Source organism: Myxine glutinosa, chromosome 2, assembly GCF_964187855.1.
Source record: "Myxine glutinosa chromosome 2, kmMyxGlut1.1, whole genome shotgun sequence".
Classification (NCBI taxonomy): Eukaryota; Metazoa; Chordata; class Myxini; order Myxiniformes; family Myxinidae; genus Myxine; species Myxine glutinosa.
Window position 1 is genome coordinate 140,932,820 of NC_136262.1, and position 22,177 is coordinate 140,954,996.

Genomic DNA, 22,177 nt, shown 5'->3' on the forward strand with positions numbered 1-22,177 from the left:
CAAAGAGGAATGACCCTTTCTGCCGCTACCGTCGTGAGCGGGTGTACTAGTAAATTAAAATGTCGGTCGGTGGAGTCAGCCGTTGTAATGACATCACAGACGTAATGACGTAGCGTGAGGGCCAGACACAAAACTGCCGCTCCTTTAATATATTGAAGATGACTATGCTTTCGATATTTGATGATCATTTTAACAATCGGTTTGTTTGTGTTTCACACTGAATGAAAAACGTCAAGGTAGAGCATGGCGATTGTGATATATGACAGGTCCAACAATATGTTCGGCCTGAACGACATCGGAGTCAAAATGCCGGAGTGTGGAGAGTCAGCCGTTGTACGCCGTAATGACATCAGACGTAATCACATCACCCTGTCATGTGACCACATCCTCAGCTCTGATTGGTATACGTTTGAGGGGACATACATACATGCATACAGACGGACAAACACTGTTCTAGACGGCTTTGCCCGATGGGCTTCGCCATAAAAAGTTATGGACAAGTTATAACTAAACTTGGGGGATGAGTTTGTTAGGTGATGAGAACAAGCCGATTCGATTTCGTTTCGGGTCCGAATCCAGATCTGGCCTATCAGTGGATACAAAACAAACTGTTCAGCGTGGCGGAGGTATGCGCTCTACTGGATACCATTCTAGTTGGAATTTCAATCGAGAAGTTTTGATGTGGACAGTAACAATGTATTTATCAAGTATGAACAAAATTAGTTGGGGATTTAGTTGTTGTGGACATGTTCAATATGACCACTGTTTTGCTCATACACTTTCTGACAACTCGCGAACGAAATTATTTACTACTTTTGCAGCACATGTCCTTGTCAATGGAGGTGCACAATTCCACAACTTTCACACACAGTTCCATGAGAGTTTGTGGGTCTTTTGTAAACACCTTATTCTTCAATTGCCCAGAAAATAATCATAAAGAATTAAGTTGCCTCTACAAGCAAGCCACGTCTTTCCACGCTGGTAGTTTTCTGGATACATGAGAAGCAACGTTGTCTTCCAAAATTTAATCAAGTCAAGGACAACTCTTGCAATGTGGAGTCACCATCCTGCACAAACGATCGAATGCCAATGTCTAATTTTATTGGCTACAAACATGGTAAGAACACAAAAACCAATGTCGTTTTGAAACGTGGCGATGCATGATAAACAGTCCTGTTGATGACCATGAACAAGTCATGTTCCAAAATGGACTGACATCACACATGCATACACCATCATAATCATTATTTTTGGTGCCACCCTGTATGTTAGTTATATATACTTTAGGAAAAGATCTGGAAAAAGGGTTACAACTCAGAATCCAGGACAAATCAGAATCTCAGAATCCACTCATAAATCAAGTGAAGAAAGCATTAACTGCAGATTCCAGGACATTTTTTTTTTTTAATATGCAAGCATGTTCAACACAACACATTTTGAAACACAGTACAAATAATAAATATCCACTGTACACATTTCATCCCAATACATGGAATATCACAAGAAGAAGAAGAAGAAGAAATTCCATTCAGTTTAATCAAATTCAAAATGCAAGAATCCAGATCATTTAAAAAAAAAAAAAATCTGATGTACTGTATTCAGACATTTACTTATTCTTCCTACCAGTGGACAAGATGCATAATGAGGCTTCCACAAAATCATGTTGGAAACATCTCTCACTACAACTACAACAACAACAACAACAACAACAACATGCATGTTAAGGCCATTTTCCCTGCTAGAGCAGGGGTTAGCCTATCTCACTCACTACAAAGGGCAAATGTTAAGAGGCCAGAAAACGTGTGCATCCTCCATGCAAATTCCTTCCTTGGCACAACTGAACTCCTATCAACATACAAGGCATTCCCCGGCAGCTTGATGGAGTACTGCTCTTTCCCCTCTGGGCTGGCTCCCATGCCTCACATCTTTCTCAGCTTGACGCCGTGGAAACCAAGGCTTTCAAGATCATTGCAATCTCTCGCGATAAACCTGAATCTATGTGCCTATCGCTTCGCCATCGCCAATATGTCGCTGGTCTCTGTCTACTTCTGCCTCATTTCTGGACTTGCACCCTCTGCTCTCTCCATGCTCCCATTCCCCCACCCCCTCCAATTATCTGCAAGATGCGCACGATCCACCAACAACCTGCTCCGAGTGAAACTGCCTAAATCCAGAACCAATGCCACCTCCACTCTTTTAATCCTCTCTTTTCCCACCAATGGAACCACCTTCCACACTCTCTTCATTCTCATTCTTGCCTCCGGGTCTTCAAGACAGCTGTTCACCATCATCTCAAGTCATCTCCCATCCAAAGCCATGATCTTTTCTACACAAGTTAAACGACCCCCACCCTTCCCAATTTTTTTTTTACTTGCGTATCCATCTTGTCAACCCCTTGCATTATCCCCTCATCTTCATCGTAACTTTCATCCCTCGTTTGTCCATCTCCATCTACCTTCACCCTCCACCCTGCTGTTGGCGTTTTCCCTTTCTCATACTGTTCCCTTTGTCATGTTATGTCCTGATCTGTTCTGTGTCCTAGCTCTTCCATGAGCCGAGACCATGTATTTCATCATGTAGTAAATCCCAAATTGCACAATCGCATACCTGGTAGATGAAGCCACTCATGCAAGGACTGGCTGAGAGCAGCAGTAGGACATTTGGGAAAAGAACAAGGTATCTGTCATTACACTCCTGCACAAACACACACAAAAAAAACAGTTATACATCACTCAACACCACTGCCATCTTCATGGAATCAATGTGGGGTTGTATGTCTTGCCAAGCATGAAAATCTACAGCAGTGGAAAGAAACTCAATGTGCGTGCATGCTTGACTGCAATTGATTGCTAAACTGCTGCACATAAGTAGTTTAAAACTGGTGCTTGTACTCGGGGTGTCGATTTTTCGTGGTGAAAAAAAACCCCCCAAAAAACCTAATCATAGCCCGGTGAGTTCAGGGTTTGGAGAGCACCCCAATTGTCTCTACAAATCCGTATCGTATAAGCGCCACTTTGTGGAAGCCTGACTGCATTACAAACCATATATCATAAATGTGGGGGGAATTAACCCATCTGTAGGGACAGGTTCTTTGCTAGTCCTTAAAAGGAAGATAATCCTCGAGCTGTTGAATCAATTACCAATCGTCCAAATTCGGGACTTGGCAACAACAAAAAACGTGGGAGAACAATAATTATATAGGGTGCTACAAAATAAAATTTACTATGTCTCCAAAAGATTGTAATAACAATAATAATAATAGTCCTTGAGCCAGACCAAAAGTAATGCTCCGGCGGGGGGAGTAATTCTCATTATGATTTTCCATTAGACCAATGTCTCAAGTGTCAGAAAAGGTGTGATGGACATCTGAGAACGGTAGCTTAGTGCCCGGATGGACGCCATCTTTGAAACCACCCAGCTCGAAAATGCCCATTTGGTGGGGTACATTGTTGCACGTGTATCTGGACTTCTATACTAGCTATCGATGTGCGGTTGACGACTAAATATACGTCCGATGTGTACCGTCTAAATAAAAAATAATATGAAGCATTTTGTTTTAGATTAATTATTATAAAAATCAATTATCGAAAAAAAATCATATATTTTTCAATATTTTATTATTAGACTTGTACTTTTTTTAGTGAAACAACACTGGTATGATTTTCCAAATTATGCATTGTGCTACACCGTTTATCTGTCTATAAAAATAACTCAAAAACTAAAACATATCATCCACCACGAGTTTACAACAAATAAATGTAAAGAGGCATAAAATGACTTAGGCCGCCGCTGGCATTATCTATTCTGACGATAACGCAAGTTAGGAATGTCGTACGGAGAGGATTTTAACACCATACGATATCTAATAAGCAGGCGGAAATTGTTACATAGGAAATCTGCACTTTGGTGGCCATCTTGGATTTCAAAATGGCCGCCAATTATATTAATTATTCATTACTAGAGTTTGGAAAGACGTATGGAGCTGATTTTAACACCATACGATGTATATTCCTAATAAGCAAGCGGAGGTATCATTGAACATGTCATGTTTTAGTCAAATAACACCGGTATGATCTTCCAAATTATACATTTTGCTAAACCGTTTATCTGTCTATAAAGATTTTCAGGCAATTTGGCCTGCATTATAATAGAGAACAACATATGCTATACAATATACAGTGCACACAAAGTTAATCATCAGAGTCGCCATCAGAGTCATTGGCATCCTGAGCCACGATAGCATCATCCTGCACCATGTTGGAGCATCCCTGCAGCTTACACACAACAGTGCACTTCAACCCATTCAGTATGCAGGAGCAATCTGACGGTCGACACGTCCTTCTGCATGTGCATGAGATGAGATTCAAGACGACATCTAGAGCTGGTAGACCCGCCATCCATCGGATTGTGAGCGAACCACCATCATCGAGTTCCCAACCATGTCCTGCTGATGGTGTTGGGACGTCTGGTAGGTTTTCAAGGCTGCGTCGCCAGATAGCCGCCTGATAGTTGGCCCTAAGCGTATGCTGCATCAAGGAGTCTTCACAAGGCGGCAATTGTCCAGATTCGATCTGGCCCTTCTTTGCACAGAACATGTGATAACGGAGCGAATTAACACCGACGATCTTCGTGTTCTTGGCGTACAGCTGACACGTGAAGGCCTGAATGCTATTGAAGACGTCTGTTGGTACATTCCACGAAGATCCCAGATCTGTGAATGCTTGAAGATACAGCTCATTCGCTTGCACAAGCTTCAAAGCCTTTATCTTTCCTTGGCTAGCCAGAGCACTCACAGTGTCACACCCGCTCCATGCATGAAGCCCTGGCAATGCACTGCAAACTCCAGACCCCAATACCGCAGCCAACTTTCCAACGTCGATCATTCTGACTCGAACCTTTGTTCCTCGTCTGATGAAGAGCTGACTATCGATGGTTCTGCTGAGATGAAGACTGATGATCAGAACGTCGGTGTCATCTGCCACTAAGATGATCGTCTTGTAGTGGGTAGCGGCGTGCTTTGCGTGGAGAAACATACGCGTGTCTGCTTCCTCGTGGCTACATTCGAGTGCTTGCACCAACTTCCACCTATCGCGGGTCAGTACCAGACATTTTTCACCACAGGTGACATACAGTGTTCTGTTGCCTAGCTTTTCGCGATTTGTTTCATGTTTCCACGACTCCGCCAGAAACACAACCAGTTTCTCCTTTGTCTGGCTGCAAGCAAGGAGACGCCGCCAGTTCATGATTTTGTGTGCGGGTCTGATCTCGCTGAAACTGATGCCTTCATTTGAACCGCGGTTCACACGCTCAGCTGCTTTGATGGATTCTTCTGTGTATGTGTCAAAGACAACATCGATGCGCTCACTGCCTTGACCAGCGTGAAGCGCTGCAGCAAGGATGCGGTCAGATAGTTCTTCGAACGTGTCGTTCTCGCCATGCATCTTTTGTATGAGAGCCATCGCATCAATTATTGTTGCACTTCGCTTGTCAACGTTCTCGGCTGGTTCCACAAGACCTTCCATGTGTTTCGCAAGTGCAGCTTTGTTCGTTTTTTTCATTGACCCATCAACGTTTGCCAAAGACCATGGTAACGGCCCTAGTGGGTGACAAAGGACAAGTTGCATGTCGAGGTTCCTTGTCTTGGCGATGAGTATCATGGTGGCAAACAGTTGTCTGTCAGCTCTCAGGACGATCTCCTTGTTTGTGCCGTTCACAACTTTCTGCTTGATCTTACCAAAGGTCTTCAAGTTTAGCTTGTTCAATGTGTCATGAAAGCCTGTTCCCTCTTCAAGACGTTTCTGGAAGCTTTGATACGCCGCTTCCCCCTTTTGCAGGGTGTTGAGTAGGTCATTAGAAACGTCCTCCCTCGCAGCCGCTCCGGTAGATATACTGAGAAGACATGACGGATCATCGGCGAATGGATTGGTCCAGTCATTTTCCAGTAGATCACAGATAGCTGTGACGCCAGACTCATCACGTTTGATGCGAGAAGTAGACAAGTCAGGGTGCTTGGCGTGAGATGTGTCGCTGCCATTCACAAGGATAGTTTCTCGTAGTTGCCTCAGTGCAGTAGCCCGATTTTCTGCAGTTAGATAGTATCGTGACACAGCCCCTTGTCGAAGACTAAAACCTCGTGTTCCTCCAGCTGTTTGCGTATCTTTGTTTACTGTTTCTTCTGTTGTCTGATCAACAGCGATTCTGGCAAATGGATTCCCTGGTCTAAGCTGTACGGAGAGGTAGCCTTGATTGAAATGCCTGTACAACTCGGGGCATGTTTCGTGGAGTTGCGTCATCTGTGCATAGTACACTGGTAGATATCTAGCATAGTTCACCTTGTTCATTGCGAAACACCAAGGGATCACTCTTCTGACACAAGCCAAGTGAAGCATCCAGTCGCCTTCTCTATCCGCACGAATCAACCCCAGCAGGGTCTCTACCATATCAATATACATCATCCAGAAGCGAGCCAGGTCTCCATGTTTGGTTCGCAGAAAATGTAGGTATTTCGCGAACATGTCAAAGCTCTGTACACATGAATCATCATCGAGAGCAGCAGCGAGAGTCTCGTGGCAAACATCCTCCTTGATGCTGCGAATTTTGAGGTCAGTGCTTCGAATCTGGGGTTCCTTGTCAGGATGATTGCTTTCTATCCACACCTGGAAGCCCTTCCAAATGATGCGCATTAGTGCCTCGTACATCAACTTGTGGAGTCGCACAGCACGGTTGTATTGCTTGCCTTCCAGAACCCTGTTGATGGAACCTTCAGCGATTACTCCTGACTCAACAGCTACATCCCGAAGGCCTGCATCTCCAAACATTTTCCCAATGCTCGACATGAAGTTACAGATGGTATGGAAGTTCCCCATCATGAGCACGATTCTTCCATATCGATCGACATCTTTCCATGCTATTTCGGTCGCCTTAGCAAATAGTGCCTGGTCTAGCACCACCGGTATACGCTCAAGCTGAAGTGATGACATGATGTTCAGAGCTTCTCTGAGGATTTCTTGCACTGTTGCCATATCTGTGGCAGGCGCGTTTATAGTCGGCAGGTAGCCAACTACATCTTCCGTCACCTGAACACGATCTCTAGTCATGATGTTGAAACCAGTCCACGAACTGATTGTCTGGTCGCATGGTTCCAGCATGCGAGTCATAATCCATACGTGATTTCGGCGCTGCGCAAGGGATGTTGTGCCTGCAAGAGTGTCAGAAAGATCTGCAGGCTTGATTGCAGGTGGGCCCTCTCGTTTCCCACCGCTGCATATTGGAACTAAATCGCTGGATGACGGGATAGATCGCTTCTTATCTGCTTTGGATACTGCCGATGGAGGTTGGGGCGGCAAACACGACTGCGACTTCGGTTGGACGATGATACCGTTGACGCGATGCGATGTTCCGCCACCACTCAGCGATTCCTCTAGCCTGTCGATGTTATCGAATGCTAATACAGTCGGGACCGAAGGGTGCACATGTGACGGAAGTGGTACTGTATCTTTCTCCACACTTGCTAATTTGTCTATGCATAGCGCTGTCTCGATTTCTTCCAGAACTGTGTACGAACATCCGTGCCCGAGTCGATTCAATATTCTGATGACCTCTGTATTACCGGTGAGCGTTTTCATGACCCACGGAAGTAGGACATGCTTCGATGTTCTGATGGTACCCCGGTGTACACCATTGATGATATCTTGAGCCATCGACCATACCAGTGTGTCGGCACGCGCAGAGCTACCCCCACTCCCGCAAATCAAAGTATGCAGAAATACACGAAGAGTGAATAGAGTTGTATGTGGCGCCATCTAACATGTTCACTTTTAGTTCTTAAGCCACCCACCCCCCCCCCCCCCCCCCCCCTCAGAAATTAATCAGGTCACCGCAACAAATCTCAGACTGAGATATAGAATATAGAATATAGATATAGAATAGACTGACGTCACTTTCGGCACTGGGTTCTGTGGGTTGATTATCGGCGGGAAATTCCAACTGACATAGTTTCGGTTTGTGGAAAGTGCATGCCTTTTCATATATTTTTTGTGTACACTCGTGGTGGATGATATGTTTTAGTTTTTGAGTTATTTTTATACAGATAAACGGTGTAGCACAATGCATAATTTGGAAAATCATACCAGTGTTGTTTCACTAAAAAAAGTACAAGTCTAATAATAAAATATTGAAAAATATATGATTTTTTTTCGATAATTGATTTTTATAATAATTAATCTAAAACAAAATGCTTCATATTATTTTTTATTTAGACGGTACACATCGGACGTATATTTAGTCGTCAACCGCACATCGATAGCTAGTATAGAAGTCCAGATACACGTGCAACAATGTACCCCACCAAATGGGCATTTTCGAGCTGGGTGGTTTCAAAGATGGCGTCCATCCGGGCACTAAGCTACCGTTCTCAGATGTCCATCACACCTTTTCTGACACTTGAGACATTGGTCTAATGGAAAATCATAATGAGAATTACTCCCCCCGCCGGAGCATTCACTTCAAAAAATGGCTGGTTGGCTCAAGGACTACAGCTCTTTATTTAACAGTTTACAGCGAAACTAATTTTAATACAAGTAGAGATACATTCAAAATACACCGCCCCCTTGCCAAATAAATAAATAATATATCCTCGAGTGCACGACATTGCTGGGGCACCTTCAGCGCCCGGCGATGCTGCTTTGCAACACATGGAGACAGAATAGGGAGAGAGACCCTCCCAACCTCAAGGGGAGACCCTCGTGTACAATAAATAATTGTACAACCTCAACCTCCCAAGGGGATGTACAACCATGTGCAACCAAGGGGATGTACAACCATCCCAACCATGTACAACCTCAACCTCCAAGGAGATGATGTACAACCAAGGGGATGAGGATGATGGGATGATGTACAAGAGGATGATGTACAACCAAGGGGGTGATGTACAACCATCCCAACCATGGGGATGTGCAACCATCCCAACCATGTACAACCTCAACCTCCCAAGGGGAGACCCTCATGTACAATAAATAATTGATCGATTAATTGAATGAATGAATGAATGAATCGTTTTTTAAGGGCATTTCCCCCCCCTCCCCCCCGCTAGAGCAGGGGTTAGCCCTGTGGGCCCCATGACAATCATGGTTCCCTGTTTGAGGCAGTTTTTATGGCCGGATGCCCTTCCTGACGCCAACCCTTGGTCGCCTCTTACGATGCGCAGGGATACGGTGTACCTATTCTAAACCGGGGTACACACCGTGATCATTCATCCCAGCAAGCTGGTACTAAATTTGCCGACCTCGGAAGGATGACAGGCTGAGTCAACCCCACCAGGCGTTAATTCAGCGATGACTGGGATTCGAACTCAGGATCCTAGGATCCCAAACCGGCACCCTAACCGCTAAGCCAACACCAGATTAATTGCGCAATTAAAATAAATAAATAATCGTAAAATAATTAATTTCTTAATCAATTGGCAAAAGCATAACTAAACCACGACTGTTTCATCGGAATGTGTAAATGTTTGAAAATTAAGTCATTAATCGAATACTTAAATCATTAATCGATTAATTAATTCATCAAAAATATCCTTTACAGCCAAATCACTTGGTCATTGTGATTTGTTTGTTTACATTCAAACTTGATAGGAAGTGTTGAGAGACAGAGTTTATGACTCAAATTCAAAGAAACAATGGATGAATTTGGAGCTCGTAAACCAAAGTGGAAAACAAAAATGACGGTCATATTATTGTGGATGCTCCCACATTACACATTAATTAACGAAAGCCATTTCGAGTTATCATGTTACATGAGCATCTTTCCTTTTTGATATGTTATTTGAATTCAGATTAGTAACAATTTCACATAATAGGATGAGAGAGATACCGATTATATGGCTGATCTGGCTTCAATTCCTCAACAGACGATAAACACACTGCAGTACAACAAAAGTTGTTGTTGTTTTTTTTGTTTTTTAAAAATAGATGATGAAGACCGTCTACGTTACCATGTGGAGTTGAAGACAAAACGCTGCTGCGAAGCACAAATCAAGTTTCCAAAAAAACCCAAATTCCCATCTAAGCATCTTTTCCAACTGTTCCAACAGGGCGGATCTAATCAAGACTTTTCCATCTGGGCGTCTCCACTCACTCTCCCCGACAGCATCCTTGGGCAGTGTATTTCACCACGACGGCGACACAAAAACGTAGGGAATATTCACATTAATTTTGGCAATCTCATCTGTATAACCGATGACTTAAATGCAGGGCCTTGCATTTGCGTTAATCTTGACAGGACAAATCGACAATGGGTGCATCAAACAATATATGAAATATATATATATATACACACACATACATATATACATGTACATAATTATGTACATAGATACATACATATATATATATATATATACATATACATATACATACATACATACATATATATACATACATATATATACATACATATAGAAAACATACATATATATATATATATATATATATATATATACATATATATATATACAGTCACGTGAAAAAGTAAGTACACCCCATGTAAAGTTTTGACTTTTTTAAACATATTTCAACATACAGCTATTTGATCTTCATTTCAACAATATTGAAAGATAAAGGTGATATAATAAAACAAATATCATGAAACATTTACATTTTGTAGTCCATTGTATAATTTAAATTTACATAAATGCAAATTTCGCATGTGGAAAAAGTAAGTGCACCCCTACATTTATCACTATTTCAAATACCTAAAATTAGAATCAGGTGCACCAGCTCAGGTGCAAATGATTAGAACATCGTTAGAGAGGATCTAGGAGGAACCTGTCTTATTTTAACCTCAGACATTTAGTTTGGTTTGCTCTTTGTTGTTGAAGTGTGCGGCGTCACCATGCCTAGATCAAAAGAGCTCTCTGAGGCCTTCAGAAAGAAGGTTATAGATGCCTACGAGTCTGGGAAGGGATTTAAAAAGATCTCCAAACAATTTGAAATCGATCATTCGACTGTCCGGAAGATCATCTACAAGTGGAGAAGATTCCAAACAACTGCCAACTTGTTCAGGCCAGGCCGCCCCAGCAAGTTCAGCCCGAGAGCAGACCGCAAGATGCTGAAAGAAGTCTCTAAGAACCCCAGAATGTCATCTCGGGATCTACAGGTAGCTTTTGCCACTGTTGATGTCAAAGTGCACGAGTCTACCATTAGAAAGAGGCTGCACAAATTTGATCTGCATGGGAGGTGTGCCAGGAGGAAACCTTTGCTGTCCAGAAAGAACACCAGGGAAAGACTAAAGTTTGCCAATGAACACCGAGGCAAAGACCAGCACTTCTGGAACAATGTGCTCTGGACAGATGAATCAAATGTAGAGCTATTTGGCCACAGTACCAGAAGACATGTTTGGTGAAAACCAAAGACAGCATTTGACCACAAGAACCTGATACGAACTGTAAAGCATGGTGGTGGAAATATTATGGTTTGGGGCAGCTTTGCTGCATCAGGGCCTGGGCAGCTCACCATCATAGAATCCACTATGAATTCTTCATTGTACCAGAGGGTGCTTGAGGATAATGTGAGGCCATCTGTCGGAAAGTTGAAGCTCAACCAGTAGGTGGACCTTGCAACATGACAATGACCCTAAACATACCAGTAAATCCACCAAGGAATGGCTGAAAAGAAAGAAATGGAGGGTTCTGGAATGGCCAAGTCAAAGCCCGGATCGAAATCACATTGATATGTTGTGGGGGGATTTGAAACGAGCTGTGCATGCAAGAAACCCCTCAAACATCGCAGAGCTGAAAGAATTCTGCATGGAGGAGTGGGCAAAAATTTCTCCCAGTCGATGTCAGAGACTGGTAGACAGTTAAAAGAAACGCCTACTTGAGGTTGTTTCTCCTAAAGGGGACAATACCACCTATTAGAGCCAAGGGTGTACTTACCTTTTTCACATGTGAAATTTGCATTTAGGTTTATTTAAATTATTCAATGGACTACAAAATGTAAATGTTTCATGATATTTGTTATATTATATCACCTTTATCTATCAATATTGTTGAAATGAAGATCAAATAGCTGTATGTTGAAATATGTTGAAAAAGTCAAAAGTTTACACGGGGTGTACTTACTTTTTCACGTGACTGTGTGCATATATATATATATATATATATATATATATATATTAGGGTGCATCAAATTGTGACCACTCCCGGATCCAGGAGGTTGTGTGCACGATAGGTTCCCAGAATGCTGACTGATGCAATGGAAGATAATTAAATGGAAGTGCGTGCCGAGCTGCTATTGCACTATGAACGTGAAAGCGACCAGTTCCTGCTCAATATTGTGACTGGAGATGAGATATGGCTGCGCCATAAAGATACTGAGAATTGGAGACAGTCAATAGAGTGCCACGAAAGGATCTTGACGGTTTTCGGAGGCCCCGGGAGGAGACGTACCAAAACACAAGGGAGCCCTAGTTTAGTTATGTCTATTATTTTGTGTAGCTAATTTACCTTTCCCCTTGTATCAGTGGAAGTGAAAGATTGTTGAGTGTAATTAGAACAAACCCATGGTTCTTTTCCTCATTCTTAAACTCCATTCTCAAGCTCTATCCTCAAATTCTAAACTCTTAACAGACTCAAACCACATATAACATTCACACCACAAATCACACCACAAATCACACCACAAATCATACCACAAACCACACAAATTTGGGCACAGCTCGGCGATAAGGTAAATGTTAGGCCCATTGCCCTGTCCTTGCCACAGCAAGGTCCCAGCAATCCCCGTCCTCTTGTGTTCCTGCAGCCAATCCAAATAACTGGATCACAGCATGCCAGTCAATAAGTGGCTGGATATACAGAAGGTGGACGTGGGAGAAGACAGAAGCAGGGCCACAAAAAAACACCCAGAACCAACTCTCTTGCCTGTCTTTTATGAAATTCCGTAGAACCCGAGAGCCCCGAAATTCCTCCCCCCTCACTCCACTCGCCGAACACCACCACTCGCAATCCAAGCTCCACCCCCCCCCCCCCCCCCCCCGGGCGACAAAACTCCTCCCTTCTATAAGACTACACTTAGACACCACCCGGTGATGTCACTGGAGGCTATATGCACGATTCCTTCCCCTTAAACCCCAACTATTACAATCGGTGCTTCCCCCGATGGTGCACATTTGAGCAATACAATTCTTAAACTATATTTCCTTGCTTATTGCATCGAGATGGCTAACTAACTGTGAACTAGCTGAATACAGACCAGACCAAGCTGTACATTTTAAACTGTAGTAATGTAATATCTATCCTCCCCACCCCCTACCAAAGTAACAATCTATATTGTGAGTAGGGATGGGGATGACATTATGGCTGTTGGTTGTGAACCATATTTTTGAAGCCCTATAAGTGCAAGATTGAACAGCTTCAGAAAAGGGGTTCCACAAATGGGAGAAAAGATGAAAAATAGAGTTGAAGAATACATAAAACCTGGATTTTGGGAGTTTAAACGAAACAAGGTAAAACAAAATAAAAAATTAATAAAAAGATACAAGTTGATGCTAAATTATTGGAATTAAAAACAAATTGGAGGAAAAAGAAGAGGCAGGTGTGTGAAAGTTAACGGTTACAGCAGTAGGCCGAGTAACTGTTGAATTGTCTCAAACGTCGGCATAAACAAAAGCAGTTGCCACACCCTGAAAAAAAAAACACTGGCAGTGTTGTCATGGACAGCTTCCCATCTCCATCCCACCCCACCGTTAGTCAAAGCAGCGTTACGAGCTCAGCCAAGGCAAACACCATTGTTTAACACAATTAATTTTGTTTTCCCAGGCAGGTTCGGCCCCAATTTGGCCACATTGTCACATCCTTGTTTAAGAAAGGGTCCTCTTTTGCCTGAGCAATGTCCTGGATCACAAGATTATAAATTTCACATCAAGAAGCACAAAGTATGGCTGAAGCTGGTCTTCAAGAAGAAGAATATTTGTAATTGCCTTTCATAGTTTTCTTTAGGTTTTAATTGTGTGTTGACAACTTTATACTGGTCGATGAATTTCATAACTTTCATCTTATTACATCTTGATTTATAATCATTATTGTAACTATTATTGTAATTATTGTAACCTCATAGTATCGATCCTTATTTTTCATGTTATACATACCTACACATGCACTTGTATCTTTTTTTTAATTTTAAATAATACTTTTTAAAATTCATTTTATTTATTTCTCGATGTTATTAGTCATTGAGATTTTTTTTTTTCCATCATAATTTTCATTTTCTATTGTAAATCATTCAAAATTCAGCTTCTGGTTGCGATGATTTGATAATAAAACCATGAATCGAATCAAATTGAATTCAAGAAGGCTAAGCAGATTTTATAATTGTGTTTTCAACATTTCCCCAAGTTGTGTTCATATTGCAAATTTAATCAGTCATATTACATTCGGGGCCTGCACAGCTAGGAACACTTGTGGTTTTGAGAAGGATCAGGTCAAATCATGGAGGACAAGAAAGAGGTGATACGACATTCGATTCACAAGAAGCTCAGACTACACCGTTTTGGGTCGAATTATTCTCCCAATTGAGGAATTGTCTCGTACTCCTCACTTCAGTCTTTAAAATGTCCTCACCTATGACGTACGTCTTCTACACACCAATTATTTACCATTTTGCTACTCTCTAGGCCATTAGAGGATTTTTGTGCAATTCCTCCTTGTGCATGTCCAATACCTCTTGGTAATTTTTGTGAACCAACCAAAACCCACTGTTGGTTTGTAAACCTGCAGCCCTTTTCATTTTCACTCTTCCATGGGCCTAAACTCTTGTATTAAAAATAAACAATAAACCCATGATTATGACGTGAAAATAAATGCCAAAATGTTTTTTAACATGGTTTGGAAACTATGTGAGACCTGCCTTGCACATAATGATTTGAAACATGTGGTGCTAGGCTGGCACACTACCAACCACCCACAAAGTTCACAAAGACAGGATGCCAGCTCAGATGCTCAATGGCTCCAGGTTTCCAGAAGAGCACAGCCAAACCAATGGAATAATAACGTACACAGGCATCTGGAATCCTTTATGGCTTCGGTCTGGTAAACCCAACAGTATCCAGATTGAAAATTAATATTCCCCATTTTGAAAGCATTTTAGCCTGAAAGATGGATGGTGTAAATTGAATGAAACCGAGCTATCAAAAAAATTCCACTTTGGATAATGTACACCTGTACGGCTTTACGCTCCTATCTTGTAGAAATGAAAATGAAAATTCTTGTTCCATCCTACATCTTTTATTCCAAGTGCCACCACCCCACCACACAAGCTCACTCTCAGAATTCCATTCTCCCATTCTTTGTGGCCAAGTAAAACAAAATAAATAAATACATCAAGTTTAGTCTGTATGGAACAATAAAATTAATTATAAAACAATAAAAAATAAAATAATAAGTTACCGAAAAACCTGAAATTGTGGCAAAGGTGCTCGCCGTGCTGGCCCGTTGACTAGCACTTGTTGAATTTGAAGCTAACATTTCCATCTGACCACATGTCACAACCATCGGCCATCAATGCCATGAGCTGGTTGTGCAACGGGCTCCCTCTCCAAAGTCGTTTTTCCACAATGTTGCAGTATTGTTTTTTGGATACTTCCTGGAGATGTTTTTTTTTACATCACAAGGTTAAAAACCAAAAAGGTGAACTTAAGGAAAATAAAATACTCCACATCAACAGTGCTCAACTTTCCCAAAAATAAATAAAACTTTACAAAACTGTTCAATTCACTCAAATAAGTTGGTTTGCAATTTATTCTTCCACCGGATTAAAATGAATAATAATAATTTAGGGACTGATGCACAACGACAACACATCTTTTACCAATTGGCTAAATAGCAAGTTTAGTCTGGACGGTCTGAACAGAGACCACTGTGCATGGATGGTTCACTCGTGCGATTCCTTTAGCAAAGATTTACACGACAAGCACACCGCTGAATCGGGGCAAAGTGTTATCAGGGATGGGGATTGTTTACAAGAATACCGGGAAAATTACTAGCAGAATGATTCAGTGAGGAGAAGTGATGACATCAAGTTTTAATTGATTGCAGCCCTCAAACACCAAACTATACTCTAAAGTCTAAACGATCTAAACCTCAACTATCTAAATATGTTTCCACACTGGAGTCAACCGTACTGTATGACCCATATCATTCACCTCCACAAGAAGGGTAAAAAACAGATCCTATTAACTACAGACTAGTAAGCTTGCTTCCAAATATAACCAGTCATAGAATCAATCATCGTCGCTGCTGACAGTCTTTCTCGTTTTCATACAGCCCGACTTCAGTCTTGGTCACAACGCTGGACATTCTGCCCATTCCCCTCTCCGCAATGGATGGGCGGGGAGAGGGGGGTGGAGGGGGGATGGTGGTCCTAAATCTTAAACAAGAGGTTAGAACTGTCTTGTTGGACATATGCTGAGCATTCAAAAGTCTGCCATCTTGCTCTACGTGCCATACTCAGGGCCTGTGGCATACATGGCCATTTCCCTACTCGGACTTCCGACTTTCATCAGAGTCAAGTTACAAATCAACAGAAACCCCTCTTCCATTTACCTTTGGTCCATTCTTCTTAATTTACATTAATGACCTCACCAATGCTCTGGAAACCATTTTTTCGTTTTTGCAGATGGTTTCATATCGTCGAGTATATATCCCTATTACATTGTGTCACTCTGCTGCACTGGAATGTCTTTTATTCATTGCAAATCTCACAATCTGACTCCGTCACTCCAAAGGATTGTCAAATTAAACCACCGATCTGCTTCCATGGTCAGCCACTGCAAGGGGTTCACTCCTATATGGCCAAAGTTGGATTCGCCTCACTCCTATCGGGCCACTCTGATATGCAGGTAGGAAGGGGAGATATAGGGCCAACATTGTATGCAGACTCGCACCGCCTGGCCCTATCACCGATGGGTGGTTCAATGAGTGCATCACACTCGCCTATTAAAACCTGTGAAGGTGTTAATGTGTGTGAGGAAAGTATGCAAATTGATAAACTTGGAGATGAAAGTCGTAACAAGGTGTCCATAGGTGAACCTTCAGATGGAACATGCAGTGAACCAGAAGAGCCTGGGACATTTCATGGATTGGAGGTAGACTTTCTCGTGCTTGGCATAATCCACATGCCTGCCTATCGTCTTGGTGAATGATCGTTGATATCGGATGTTTAGTCCATGTATGGGGAATCAAAACTGGGCAGTTTTGTCCCTTCACATATCAATTGTGGTTACGTAACACGTGTAACCCCATGTTTGGGGGATCGCTGTAAACGCACTACAACCATTTAAATACAGATCAGCTGTTGCAATGCCAAACAGGCCTCTACAGCTTGTTACAGTACATCTCAACCAGAGGTGTAGAAGATCATTAGCTTGGCCAGCTGTGGGACAAATTGTTTTGCAAGGTGACAACACAATGAAGAGTATGGTTTGCAGAGGGATTGACTTTGGCCTGCATTTACATTTAGCATTCATGGCAGCTTGGCACAACAGTGGCAAACGTCCATAACAACTGGTGAGGAAGGCAAGATGGACACAAGAGATGATTGTAATGGATAAAAATGTAAAAGGTGGAATTAAATGCCTAATATTGTTGTCTCAAACTTTTGCCACACTATTAGCCATGACATCACCAGGTCATGGCTAATGGTGTGCCAAAGATAATTGCTTTCGCCACCATTAATTTAAGGAGAAAAGGTGAACAGTTTGAGATGATTCAACGTGGAAAATAATATTTTAACCAAATAATTCAGAGGATAGTAACATTGGTCCACATGAGTATTACTATAAACACAAATTAAAAACAGTTAGAGCGTGCTTGGTTCCTGATGTAACAAATGGAAGGGAAACCTAGAATTTCTTACCCAAACCTCATCACACTCTTGCCTACCAGTGGGTACTTACCGCAGAAACCTTACAACGCAGGTCTTGGAGCTCCTCTTCAAGCGCACGCTTGTCAGCCAGTGCCTCACTCAACATTGAGCTCTTCCCTGCTAATTTGGACTCCAAGTCCTTGATCCGCTCCTGAGCCTTAGCCAGCTCCATCTCCCGCTTTGCGAGTCTGCAACATGCACGAGAATTTACACCATGTCAAAACCAGTTGGACATACAAAAGTACAGTCTCCTTATATTTGCTACAGGACAAATTCAAACAACTCCCAAAACGTTAGATCGACTATCCCAACTGCTCCTCAATAATAATACCTCTCTCCCACTTCTATAAATTTGATTAATTGCTTTGTTTTCTATCCAGGATAGCAGATATATTCCAATAATTACATTTTACATCTGGCACAAGCCTTACAATACACATCACCCAGTTAACACCATCCGTTAAGCATGGTGGTGGCAGCATCACGTTATGGAGCTGCTTTTCATCAGCAGAGACTGGCAAGCTTGTCACGATATAAGGGACAATGGACGGTGCAATGTACAGGAGAACCCTTGATGAAAACCTGCTCGAGTCAGCCATGAATCTTAAACTGGGTCGGAGATTCACATTTCAGTAGGAAATGAAAATGAAAAAGCACAAAGCTAAAGCCACACTGGAGTGGCTGAATAAGAAGAAATAAATGTTCTTGAGTGGCCCAGTCAAAGTCCTAACTTGAGCCCAATTGAACATTTATGGTGAGACTTGGAGATTGATGTCCATCAACGACACCCATCAAACTTGTCAAAACTAGAGAAATTTTCACGTGAAGAATGGGCAAAGTTTTCACCTTGCTGTGCAAAGCTGGTAGAAACCAACCCAAAAACCTGGCAGGGACCTAAACAAAAAGACTCAGTAGTTATTGCTACAAAAGGGGCTTCCACCAACGACTGACCAAAGGGGCTAAATACTTTTGCAACCAGTGAATTTTGATTTGTACATGTTTTTAAAGTAATTACCCTGCGCTCGTGAAGCGAAAAGTAGGGTTAAGCATTCGGTTGTGTACGTCGTGCGTACGTGTCTGCATTTTAAAAATTCATTTTCACGGCAACCGTTGGTCCGATTGGCACAAAATTTTACCATAGGAGGGCCTCCTCCTGTATAATTTTTATATTCATAATTATGATGTCATAGGTCACGTGGTACGGACGCCATCTTGGAAAAACGTTACACCTCTATCTTCAGAACCACTCCATGGAAAAAATTGAAACATGGCTCATTGTCAAGTACTCCCCACGGGGAATAAGATATCTTGATGACGTCATCGGGTGCCTTCATGATGACGTCATAATTCGACAAAACGCTTGATCTGATCAGTATGAAAAAAAAATTCCTCTGCAACTGTTAATCTGATGGACATGACATTTTCAGAATACGAGTGGCTCCTCCTGTAGAATGTTTTTAATGATAATTATGATGTCATAGATCACGTGGTACCGGCGCCATCTTGGAAGAACTTCGCACCTCTATATCTCTGAAACCACTCCATGGAAAAAATTGAGCCCTGGCTCATTGTCAACTACTCCCCATGGGCAATAGGATATGTCAATGATGTCATCGGTTCCTTCGTTATGACATCATAATTCGACAAATACAACACTTAACCGATCATTATGATTAATTTTTTTCTCAGCAACTGTTGGTCTGATGGACACTACATTTTCACCATAGGAGCACCTCCTCCTTTCGAATATTTTAATTATAATTATGACTTCATAGGTCATGTGGTACAGGTGCCATCTTGGAAAAAACGAAAAATGATGCACCTCTATCTCCAAAACCGCTTTCTGGAAAAAATTGAAACGTGGCTCATTGTAAAGAACTCCAAATGGGGAATAGGTGTTAACGATGATGGCATTGGTGCCATAATTATGACGTCATAATTCGAGAGGGACACCGACATGTCTGATCAGTTTGAAATTTATTGAGCATAATCTATGCAACAATCATATGAGAGAATATAAATTTATGACGTCATCGCTCACGTGGTCTTGCAGCCATATTGGATCAAAGTAAAAATTAAAAAAAACCTTCAAAAACAGAAGAGTTGGCACGCACCAAGTCGACTGCGCAGGGTAAGTATTCTATGAAACCATCGTTTATTCATGAACACGATGGTATTCCCAAGGCTTGGGGAACATGTGTGTAAAGATTCCCCTCAATCTGTCCAGCCGTTCTGGAGAAGCTTTTTAAAGGTTTGAGGTTAAATCCAATCTAAATGGCTGCCGAACCACATGAATGAATGAATGAATGATCGTTTTAAGGCCATTTTCCCCACTAGAGCAGGGGTTAGCCTTGCGGGCCCCATGACAATCATGGTTCCCTGTTTGAGGCAATGTTTTTATGGACGGATGCCCTTCCTGACGCCAACCCTTGGTCGCCTCTTACGATGCGCAGGGATACGGTGTACCTATTCTAAATCTGGGTACACACCGTGATCATTCATCCCAGCAAGCTGGTACTCAATTTGCCGACCTCGGAAGGATGACAGGCTGAGTCAACCCCCCTGGCGTTAATTCAGCAATCGATCAGGATTCGAACCCAGGATCCTAGGATCCCAAGCCGGCACCCTAACCGCTAAGCCAACACCAGGCTCCGAACCACATGACCTATATCAATTTAATTCTGTCGACTAAATTATCCCTAGATGACCCTGTAATTTTTTCAAACTGATCGGATCAAGCATTGTACTTGTCAAATTATGACGTCATAATGAAGGCACTGATTATATCATTAACATCTTACCTCCACCAGAGCCAGATTTATGTTTAACAGGGCCCGGGATATTAGAGTAGGAGAGCCCCCCCACCAACCTCTAAACGTAGTGGGAAGACAAAAAAAAGGAAAGAAAAAAAAAAAAAAAAAAAAAGGAAAAAAGAAGAGGAGCCGATCTGGTGTTAGTGTGCATGGCTTATACCAATTTATTTAGCCACATAAATGCATTAAACCCCAGCGATAATAATAGATGCCCAATACTAATTTTAATATCAGATATGGAGGTGCAATGTTTTTCCAAGATGGCGCCCATACCACATGACCTATGAAGTCATAATTATCATTACAATTCTACAGGAGGAGGCACTATGGTGAAAATTTTCAATTTGACCAAAAATTGCAGAGAAAAAAAAAAATGTCATACTGATCGGATGAAGCGTTGTACTTGTCGAATTATGACGTCATAACAAATGGCACCGATGACATCATTAACATATCTTATTCCCCACATCCCCCCCCCCCCCCCCCCCCCCTCCCATCGAGCGGTTACGGAGATAAAGGTGCAACGTTTTTCGATTTTTCCAAGATGGCGTACATGCCACATAACGTATAACGTCATAATTATGAATAAAATAAATATATATAAAGGCGGAAGCGATCCTATGGCAAAATTTAGTATCAATCAGACTAACAGTTGCAGAGCAAATACATTTTCAAAAATGCAGCCAAGCACGTACGTACTTACACAACCGATCGCCTAACCCTGTTTTTCGCTTCGCAAAAGCAGTGTAAAAAAAAGAAAAGAAAAAGTTTACAATGTAAAGCACTGGAAATCGTCTCTCCCATCATGTTGCATTCCGGTATATCTTCAACTGCAAATTGGACGACGCGTTCTTCATAACCATCAAAATCATTACGAATGTTTTGAAGATTTATTTTAGAGATTCCAGTAATTTAATCATTAGTGACAGTTCGATGGTTTCTGCTTGGGCTGACTTAATAGTTGCATTAAATCTATCCGGCATTGTATCCATTATAATGAATTATGGGATACAAAACATCAGTGGGATACAAAACATAGACTGTTCAGCCTGGCAGAGGTATGCGCTCTACCAAGTCTCGTTCTAGTTTGTCTTGTTCCCCATGCGGAGTTCTTTACAATGAGCCATGATTCATTTTATTTTTCCATGGAGCAGTTTCGGTGAAAGATGTGCAAAGTTTTTCCAAGATGGAGCCTGTACCACGTGACCTAATCATCATTATCACTAAAAATCATACATGAGTAGAAGACGTACTATGGTGAAAATTGTTTCAATTGGACGAATGGCAGCAAAGAAAATGAATTTTTAAAATGCAGACACGTACACACATATGCTACAGATTGCTTAACCTCGCTCGCGAGCACAATGCACATAAATACGTATAAAAATAGCATCCATCGACCACGTGTTAGAGTTCCACCAGGTTGGTTCAAGCAGTGAAAATAAT

General features: G+C 41.9%; 2 protein-coding genes across 2 annotated transcripts in view; both read right to left on the reverse strand.

The window, feature by feature from the left end:
- Positions 1-8,797, reverse strand: part of LOC144890802 (rho guanine nucleotide exchange factor 7-like) — a 37,325-nt gene extending 28,528 nt beyond the window's left edge. The window contains exons 1-4 of the mRNA XM_078772640.1: positions 8,769-8,797; positions 3,141-3,159; positions 2,975-3,028; positions 2,608-2,694 (exon numbers count right to left, since the gene is read on the reverse strand). Coding sequence (XP_078628766.1) covers positions 2,608-2,694; positions 2,975-3,028; positions 3,141-3,159; positions 8,769-8,797 — 189 coding nt within the window. The remainder of the gene's footprint in view (positions 1-2,607; positions 2,695-2,974; positions 3,029-3,140; positions 3,160-8,768) is intronic.
- Positions 8,798-17,852: 9,055 nt separating this feature from the next.
- The window catches only part of LOC137414633 (lamin-B1), a 39,408-nt gene continuing 35,083 nt past the window's right edge, over positions 17,853-22,177 (reverse strand). The window contains exons 3-4 of the mRNA XM_078772641.1: positions 17,950-18,106; positions 17,853-17,870 (exon numbers count right to left, since the gene is read on the reverse strand). Coding sequence (XP_078628767.1) covers positions 17,853-17,870; positions 17,950-18,106 — 175 coding nt within the window. The remainder of the gene's footprint in view (positions 17,871-17,949; positions 18,107-22,177) is intronic.